Source organism: Scomber japonicus, chromosome 2, assembly GCF_027409825.1.
Source record: "Scomber japonicus isolate fScoJap1 chromosome 2, fScoJap1.pri, whole genome shotgun sequence".
NCBI lineage: Eukaryota > Metazoa > Chordata > Actinopteri > Scombriformes > Scombridae > Scomber > Scomber japonicus.
This window is the reverse complement of record NC_070579.1, coordinates 2,693,000-2,702,851: the sequence shown is the minus strand read 5'-3', so window position 1 is coordinate 2,702,851 and position 9,852 is coordinate 2,693,000. Positions and strand designations below refer to the sequence as shown.

The window sequence follows — 9,852 nt, the reverse complement described above, 5'->3', positions numbered from 1 at the left end:
GTGATCCTGATACCAGCTGAGTCCTTCATCAGATTCCCATTAACACATTCAGGTCTCTGTCTGTTATCGTGTGTAAAAGGCGATTAATTGAACTTTTAACCTGGATTATGATTAATGAAGGATTATCTCCACCCTTCCTTCCTTCCCTTCCTTCCTTCCTTCCTCCTTTCCTCCCTTTCTTCCTTGACTCTAGGACAACAGGAGGGTTAAAGATGTGCAACCTTTGCTGTCATGGCAACAGTGAGCAAAAATTAAGTCGATTAGAGTTTCTAAATATCGGTTTCGATTATTTTTCCATTAATTGCCAGCTCTAGTCAAAGTAGACTCACTTTAGAGCGTTTAGGAGGCATCTCGGATGCTGAACTACTAAACACGCTAACTCAACTTCACCATGACTTCACCACCACAGACGGGTCGTAGCTGCTGTGGCAGTGGGCCAACCACATGTCACATTACATCAATGTTGATTGGCTGTGAGTAAGTCCATACAAATAGTCATATTTTCTAGATCTGGGTACAAAAAGGATCCACTGCAGGTATCATGTGATGGGAGACGTTTCAGTACTACTTGGTATCAAGGACCGATATCCAGAACTATTCAGACCAAGAATCTTGACTTACACTTTATTTCACAGGTCAGTATTCCTTCAGTGAGTTTTATAATTTGGTTCTAATTAAGAGGAAATAATGTTCTGAGCCTATTAGAAGAAACAGATCTATTTAAACACAAGAAAATATTAATTTACTATTTATTTATCATCTGAAACTTTACTTCTCCATCTACCTGTCAACAGTTTGACACACTTGCTTATTAAAGGGTTTTCACACAAGTCTCAAAACTGAAGACATCAGAACAAACCAAAATATGTTTCAGATTTAAGACTCTTACAAACTTTTGACTGGTTGTAACTGATACGTGCATGAAGTCAAATTGCATATTTTTGCAGAATAAAAGACTCTAGAAGAAATAATATTATAATCACATAATTGGATTCATTGTCATTAGCACCAAATTACACAAAACTTTCCAAGAACTTTTCCAATAATTCACTAAAAAACTACTGGAAACTGTGAAGCCTGTAAAATATGATCAGATATGCAGATTTTCTGTTTAAAGTATTTTGCAGTCAGACAGGAAGTAGATGAGATGTGGAACCTTTGCAGGGCGTCGTGCGGCAGTGGTCCTTCAGGCGCGAGCAGTTCTTGCCCTCGTAGTCTTCTGGACATTTACACACGTAGTCCGACGCCAGGTTGAAACACTGACCGCCGTTTAGACACGGACCGTCGAGGCAGAAATCAACATCCGACTGTGGAGAGAGAGAGAGAGAGAGTACATATCAGCATTTTACCGTAACATCCGTGACGTCACCCATTGGTTTGTGGACTGCTGCTCGGAAGCCAATAGTTTCTAATCTGGGCAGCGCCATCTTGAAAAGTTCAGGTGCATGCTGGGAAAAATAAAAACACGGATTCTACTTATATGGGCATGAGGCGGAGCCATGGGCGGAGCGGGGAGGTTGCTATGGTTACGAGGGCTGGATCTCGAGGACATTGGTCAATCAACCTGTCAATCAGGACGTAGCCACGCCCTAATGCATACCCTGCTTTATCGTCACATATAAAATCAGGGAGGCCAAAATGTCCCAAATGAACATCATACTGCATTGAAGAAGGCTTTAAACTAGCGATTGAGACCATAAACACATTTTGAAAACGTTTACTGAGGTTAGAAATCAAGTGAGAAGTTGGTGAATTCTCCATTGACTTGTATAGAGACGGTCGCCCCCTGGTGGCCTTTTGATAGAATGCAGCTCTAAGGTACTTCCTGGTTGGCTTCATTTCAGAGGACCTTGAGCCCGCCTCCCCTGTTCTGTGATTGGTTCCCCTATCTCAGGCGAAGAGTCTGTCTTGGCGGCTATGCTAATGCTGACTTTCTGAGCGAAGTGGAAAGAGATCATGGGTTTACTCAGGCTAGTGTGTCTCTGTTTGGTCAGCAGCTAGAGTTTTCTATACACGTCTCCATGGTAACCAGTTGATAAAACAAGACCCACACTGAGTTTATGATGAAATAAAATATGATATGTCTTATTTAAAGTCAAACATCAGCTCAGTATGTTGATAAAACCAATATATCTGTCCAAGCTTTGACTGTTTCACATGTTCAGATTATTAAAAGTTGAGTTATTGATCTTTAGTCAAGTGAAAAGTGCTCGTTGGGACGTCTGACATGTTTTCTGCACCAACTATTCAACTATTTCAAGGATCTGGAAGTTCAATATTTCCCCCCCCCCCCTTTTTTTTTCCTCCAGTTTTATGATGAAACTCAAAATCTGCAAAACAAAAAGTTAGTAAAAGCAGATGGAAAAGTAGAGCGAGCTGCCAGATGTTAATACGACGTCCTGTTCAAAAGGTTTACATTCCTCGCTGCTAGCTCGTAAATTAACCTTTCTTCATGAAACACTGTTTAGTCTCTCACTGCTGTAAAAATATTAAATTAGCACAAATCATAACCGTCGACTGTGGTGTGTAAAAATAGATGACGTTTCTCTTTTTGTTTAGCCAGAATATCTGCTTTCCAGGAGGAGCGGCCATCTTGCTTGTTTGACATCATTTGGAGCCAGAGTCGGCCGTAAATCATGATGTCATCGTCCCGTTATAGCTAATTAAAAACAAACGAGCACTTCTTGGACTAACAGAGACAGAAACAATCATCTCGTACTCTTGGATGTATTTTAGTTTGTTTTAAGGTCTCATCTGCTAACATGGAGGGGGCGGGGCTTATTATGAGCTATACTGCAGCCAGCCAGCAGGGGGCGATACAGGTATTTGGCCTTCACTTTAGGGCAGTTGTCATGACGATCATAGTTTTTAAAAGCAGCATCAGGTTTGTTTAAATGTAAAAGAAAAGAGGGAGGAAGGAAGGAAGGGAGGAAGAAGGAAGGAAAGAAGGAAGGAGTGAGGAAAGAAAGAAGAGAGGAATAAGGATGGAGGAAGGAAGGAAGGAGGAAAGAAAGAAGGGAGGAAGGAAAGGTGAAGGAGGGAGGAAAAGAGGAAGGAACTCCTCACTCCTTCCTTCTTTCCTTCCTTCCTTACTACCTCCCTTCTTTCTTTCCTCCTTCCTTCCTCCCTCCCTCCATCCCTCCTTCCTCCCTTCTTTCTTTCCTCACTCCTTCCTTCTTTCCTTCCTTGCTCCCTTCTTTCCTTCCTCCTTCCTTCCTTCCTAATTTCCTCCCTCCATCCCTCCTTCCTCATTCTTTCCTTTCTTTCTTCCTTCCTTCCTTCCATCCCTCCTTCCTTCTTCCCTTCCTTCCTTTTCCTCCTTCCTTGGAAGGAAGGAAGGAGGGAAGGAAGTGAGGAAGGGAGGGAGGAAAGGAGGGAGGAAGGGAGGGAGGAAAGAAGGTAGGAGGAAGGGAGGAAGGAAAGAAAGAAGGACAGAGGAAAGAAGGTAGGGGGGAGGAAGGAAGGAAGGAAGGAAGGAAGGAGAGAGGAAGGAAGGAAGGAAGTTTCTTTCTTTCCCTTCCTTCCTTCCGTCCTTCCTTCGTTGGTTCCTTCCTTCCTTCCTCTTTTCCTCCCTCCTTCCACCTTTCCTTCCTCCTTCCTTCCTTCCTTCCTTCCTCCCTCCATCCCTCCTTCCTCATTCCTCCCTTCTTTCTTTCCTCCTTCCTTCCTAATTTCCTCCCTCCATCCCTCCTTCCTCACTCCTTCCTTCCTTTCTTTCTCCCTTCCTTCCTTCCTTCCTTCCTTCCTTCCTTCCTTCCTCCAGTGAATATTAATAATCTTTGGTCTTTAAACTTGTTTTGAGATGAAATAAAGCTGGAAGAAAAACAACGTCTCCAGTTTCTGTTTGCCAGGCTTGTTGCCTAGCGACGGCTCACCTGACAGCGTCGCCCAGAGAAACCAGGTGGGCACAGGCAGTGGAAGCCGTTCACTTCGTCATGGCAACGGCCGCCGTTGAGGCACGGACCGCTGGCGCACTCGTCCACGTCTTTCTCACAGTGATTGCCGCCGAAGCCCGGAGCGCACACACATTTATAACCGTTCACCAGATCCTGAGAGGAGAGAGGAGACGAGGAGGACGAGGAGAGGAGAGGAGAAAGGAGGAGAGGAGAGGAGAGAGGAGAGAGGAGAGGAGAGGAGAGAGAGGAGAGGAGAGGAGAGAGGAGACGAGACGAGACGAGGAGAGAGGAGTTTAGGGTATATTATAAAAGGAGGATAATATTCTTCCTTACTACTTTCCTTCCTTCCTCCTTCCTCCCATCCTTCTTTCCTCTGTCCTTCCTGCCTTCCATCCTTCTTTCTTTCCTTCCTGCCTTCCATCCTTCTTTCTTTCCTTCCTTCTTCTCCTTTCCTCCCTTCCTTCCTTCCTTTCTTCCATCCTTCCTTCTTCCTCCCTTTCATCCTTCCTTCTTCCTCCCTTTCATCCTTCCATCCATCCTTCCCTCCTTCCTTCCTTCCTTCCCTTCCTCTGTCCTTCTTTCCTTCCTTCTTCTCCTTTCCTCCCTTCCTTCCTTCCTTTCTTCCATCCTTCCTTCTTCCTCCCTTTCATCCTTCCTTCCTTCCCTCCTTCCTTTCCTTCCTCCCTTCCATCTTTCCTTCCTTCTTCCTCCCTTTCATCCTTCCATCCATCCTTCCCTCCTTCCTTCCTTCCCTTCCTCTGTCCTTCTTTCCTTCCTTCCTCTCCTTTCCAGAGTTGTGCTTGAGTGCAGAGGAGGATTGAGGAGTTGACTATATTTTTTGGATGCTTCACATGTGCAAGAATTTAACCCTTTATATCCTGTTTATGTCTTTTATTTTGAAATTTGATGACGTTACCTAAAGTGGCCCAAAATGCACCAAAATTAAAATATCTGCATTTTAATGTGTGACAGAAAAAGAGAAGAACCTTTTATCTGTCAATAAGAGGATTGTTAGTTGTATTTTTTTTTACCAAATTAAAATCATGAATAATCTCCAGACTTGGATGAATCTGTAGCACAGTTAGTTTCCCTCTGATCGATCTGTTCTGAGCCTTAAATCCTGTAAATGAAGCTCGTTCCTCCCTTCCTCTGTCCTTCCTCTCCTTTCCTCCCTTCCTTCCTGTCCTTTCCTCCGTTCCTTCCTTCCATCCTTCCTTCCTTCCTTTCCTTCCTCTGTCCTTCTTTCCTGTCCTTTCCTCCGTTCCTTCCTTCCCTTCCTCTGTCCTTCTTTCCTCTCCTTTCCTCCCTTCCACCCTTCTTTTCTTCCTTCCTTCCACCCTTCTTTCTTCCCTTCCTTGCTTCCCTCCTTCCAATATCTGTCCAATCCAATCGATCTGTTCTGAGCCATAAACCCTGTAGATGAAGCCGAGCTGAGTTACAGTCTGAGTGGAACTGAAATATGATCCGTCTTCTGTCACACAACACAAAAAACTTCTTTATGAAGAGAAGAAGAAGAAAACAAAACTATAACAATCAGCATTTCCTTCCTTTCGTTCCTCCCTTCCTCTGTCCATCCATCCTTTCCTTCCTCCCTTCTTTCTTTCCTTCCTCCCTTCCTTTCCTTCCTCTGTCCTTCTTTCCTCTCCTTTCCTCTGTTCCGTTCCTTCCTTCCTTCCATCCTTCCATCCTCCCTTCCTCTGTCCTTCTTTCCTGCCTTCCTCTGCTTTCCTCCCTTCCTTCCTCCCTTCTTTCTTTCCTTCCTTCCATCCTTCCTTCCTTCCTTTCCTTCCTCTGTCCTTCTTTCCTCTCCTTTCCTCTGTTCCGTTCCTTCCTTCTTCCTCCCTTTCATCCTTCCATCCATCCATCCTTTCCTTCCTCCCTTCTTTCTTTCCTTCCTCCCTTCCATCCTTCCATCCTCCCTTCCTCTGTCCTTCTTTCCTGCCTTCCTCTCCTTTCCTCCCTTCCTTCCTCCCTTCTTTCTTTCCTTCCTTCCATCCTTCCTTCCTTCCTTTCCTTCCTCTGTCCTTCTTTCCTCTCGGAGGATCTGTCTTCTGTCACACAACACAAAAAACTTCTTTGTGAGGAAAAGAAAAAGAAAAAAAAAGAAAAAAGAAAAAAACTATAACAATCAGCATTTAGAAAAGAACCAGGACAGACTGTTTGTTTTCTGTACGGAGTAATCTGATCTGCCGTTGCCATGGAGACCACACACACACACACACACACACACAGACACACAGCTCATGGGGGTGAATGTGAGTGTGTAACAGGAAGTTGAGGCCTCACCTTACACGTGGCTCCGTTCTGACACTGAGATCGACAGTCGTTAATATCTGAGGAAAGAAAAACGTTTGATTTCAGACTCTTCAGGATCATAAAGAGACGTTTCACACAGAGAGGGGGGGGCTGAGGGGCTGGGGGGCTGGGGGTTTGGGGGGCTGAGGGTTTGGGTTCGGGTTTGGGGGGCTGAGGGTTGGAGGGTTTGGGGGGCTGAGGGTTGGAGGGTTTGAGTTTGGGGGGCTGAGGGGTGGAGGGTTTGGGTTTGGGGGGCTGAGGGGCTGAGGGGCTGAGGGTTTGGGTTGGGGGGCTGAGGGTTTGGGGGGCTGAGGGGTGGAGGGTTTGGGTTTGGGGGGCTGAGGGGTCTAGGTTTGGGGGGTTGAGGGTCTGGGTTTGGGGGGCTGAGGGGTCTAGGTTTGGGGGGCTGAGGGTCTGGGTTTGGGGGGTTGAGGGGCTGGGAGTTTGGGGGGTTGAGGGTCTGGGTCTGGGGGGCTGAGGGGTCTAGGTTTGGGGGGCTGAGGGTCTAGGTCTAGGTTTGGGGGGCTGAGGGTTTGGGTTTGGGGGGCTGAGGGTTCGGGTTTGTTTCACACAGAGAGGAGGGGCTGAGGGTTTGGGTTTGGGGGGCTGAGGGTTTGGGTTTGGGTTTGGGGGGCTGAGGGTTTGGGTTTGGGTTTGGGGGGCTGAGGGGTCTAGGTTTGGGGGGCTGAGGGGCTGGGAGTTTGGGGGGTTGAGGGTCTAGGTTTGAGTCTGGGTCGTACTCACTGCTGTCACAGTTCTGACCCGTCCAACCAGGAAGACACTCGCAGAAATATCCTCCAATCAGGTTTCGGCAGGAGTTGGCGTTGACGCACGGGTTCTCTGCACACTCGTTAGCGTCTGAAACCAAAACATACACCATGATATAATATAATGAAATATAATATAACACAATATAACATCATAAACTACAATAAACCAAATAATGAAGTTTATTATAAAACATTTTCTTTCATGTTTGACAATGAAATCAGACATGAGGCTGAAAATGGGAAAATTTGGGGTATATTTACTTTTAAAAAGGATAAAATAAGGATATATAATAAATAAAGATCTACTCTTAGTCAATCATTCCTGGAAGATTCAACCTCCACCCAAAACCTGTAGAGTATCAATCACTCCCCAACCCTGAAGGAGTCTAGTTGGTTAGATTCCCAGAGCAGGTGTGTGTTTATGAGCCGAGCATTAAACACTGACTCACTCACTGTCGGTTTGTTTCCTGTCATCATGATCACATCTCAGATATTAACTAATGGTGCTTTTCCACTACACACTTCCAGCACTACTACATCATAAAATATAATATAACACAATGAAATATAATAAAACTACAATACACCAAACAATAGACCACAATGAACCAAACCATAAATCACAATAAACTACAATAAACTATGATAGATCACAGTACCCCCCCCCTACTGACCGATGAGGCAGGTCTTGCCGGTCCACTGGGGGGGGCAGCTGCACCTGAAGCCGTTGATCAGATCCTGGCAGGTTCCTCCGTGACTGCAGGGGTTCACCAGACACTCGTCCACATCTGCTCACACACACACACACAATCACAGACACACACACACACAGAGATACACACACACACACACACACACACACACACACACACAGAGAGACACACACACACACACGCACAATCACAGAGACACACAGACACAGACACACACACACACACACAGGCGTCAGAAACAGGAAGATCAGCACAGAGGGGCGGTGGGTAGGGGGGGTTATTTAAGGGGGTGGGGGGTGGAGGGGGTTAGGGTTGGAGGGGGGTTATTGGGGGGGGGGGTTATTGGGGGGGGGTCTTACTGATGGAGCAGGAGGGTCCGGTCCAGCCGAGGGGGTTAGGGTTAGGGTTGGGGGGGGTTATGTAAGGGGGGGAGGGGCTTACTGATGGAGCAGGACGGGGTTAGGGTTAGGGTGGGGGGGGGGTATTTAAGGGGGGTCTTACTGATGGAGCAGGAGGGTCCGGTCCAGCCGGGGCCACAGTGACACTCGAAGCCCTGAGCCGTCTCCTCACAGCGACCGTCGTTCAGACACGGAGACGACAGGCAGGCATGATCAGCTGATGGAGGAAGAGGAAGAGGAGCGATGAAGAGGAGCGAGGAAGAGTCAGATTCATGACATAATGAGACTAACACTGCCTGTCGTCTGACTAAAGGCCCATTTATGCTCAACGTTAAATACAGACGGAGTCTTCTGTCCGTGCTCTGCTTTCATTTCGTCCGTATTTCTGCACGTTTCCATAAAGCTTACGGATACGGACCAAACGGAGCAGTACCACCGGGAACCATGGGGGGGCAGTGCTGCTGTCACTACTCCATACGTAGCTCTAGTGAGACACGAAGAAGAAATAACAATGGTGGAACTTTTTGAGGAAAGGTTTTGCGAGATGGTTAGAAACTTTAAACATATGGTTTTTGTCTTTTATGCAACAAGAGGAACATTATCAATATCTCCTCCACAGTCGCCATGTTTGTTTTTGACTCTGTGCTGCCCCCTGGTGGATGTATTGGTTAACATCCATACCAACGTAAAGGACGCATGGAAGTATGTGAGCAGCAGTGATGGGAATAACGCTGTTTAAATAAACAGCGTTACTTTTTTCAGTAACGGGTAATGTAACTAATTACTATTTCCATGGTTACAACGCCGTTAGGTTACTTAATTAAATGAGGCACGTTACAAACTGAAGCTAATCTACTCAGCGAAACCTGTTCTCATCCAACTTTGCTCTCAGCCACAAAAGAAGGGAGGGGCGGGACAACAGTGATGATGATTGGTTAAGGCAGAGTTCGAGTTCAGAGGAAAAGGTTGCGTTTTTAAACAGGAAGTACAGACACTACTTTAATGTCCTGGAGGTAAAAGGCGGGAACATACGTGTGAAATCTAGATTATGTATCAGAGCGTCCGTTACAAGCAACTCTAACCTAATGAAGCATCTCTCAACGGCACACGCCACTACAACCCTAACCCACTACTAACTAACCCTAACCCACTACTAACTAACCCTAACCCACTACTAACTAACCCTAACCCACTACTAACTAACCCTAACCCACTACTAACTAACCCTAACCCACTACTAACTAACCCTAACCCACTACTAACTAACCCTAACCCACTACTAAACCCTAACCCACTACTAACTAACCCTAACCCACTACTAAACCCTAACCCACTACTAACTAACCCTAACCCACTACTAACTAACCCTAACCCACTACTAAACCCTAACCCTAACCCACTACTAACTATCCCTAACCCACTACTAACTAACCCTAACCCACTACTAACTAACCCTAACCCACTACTAACTAACCCTAACCCACTACTAAACCCTAACCCACTACTAACTAACCCTAACCCACTACTAACTAACCCTAACCCACTACTAACTAACCCTAACCCACTACTAACTAACCCTAACCCTAACCCACTACTAACTAACCCTAACCCACTACTAACTAACCCTAACCCACTACTAACTAACCCTAACCCACTACTAAACCCTAACCCACTACTAACTAACCCTAACCCACTACTAACTATCCCTAACCCACTACTAACTAACCCTAACCCACTACTAAACCCTAACCCTAACCCACTACTAACTATCCCTAACCCA

General features: G+C 46.1%; 1 protein-coding gene across 1 annotated transcript in view; it reads right to left on the bottom strand.

Annotated features, from left to right (window-relative positions):
* Window positions 1-1,127: 1,127 nt before the first annotated feature.
* LOC128378670 (protein jagged-1a-like) overlaps window positions 1,128-9,852 on the bottom strand; it is a 32,194-nt gene continuing 23,469 nt past the window's right edge. The window contains exons 8-13 of the mRNA XM_053338239.1: window positions 8,176-8,289; window positions 7,636-7,749; window positions 6,936-7,049; window positions 6,183-6,229; window positions 3,876-4,049; window positions 1,128-1,307 (exon numbers count right to left, since the gene is read on the bottom strand). Coding sequence (XP_053194214.1) covers window positions 1,128-1,307; window positions 3,876-4,049; window positions 6,183-6,229; window positions 6,936-7,049; window positions 7,636-7,749; window positions 8,176-8,289 — 743 coding nt within the window. The remainder of the gene's footprint in view (window positions 1,308-3,875; window positions 4,050-6,182; window positions 6,230-6,935; window positions 7,050-7,635; window positions 7,750-8,175; window positions 8,290-9,852) is intronic.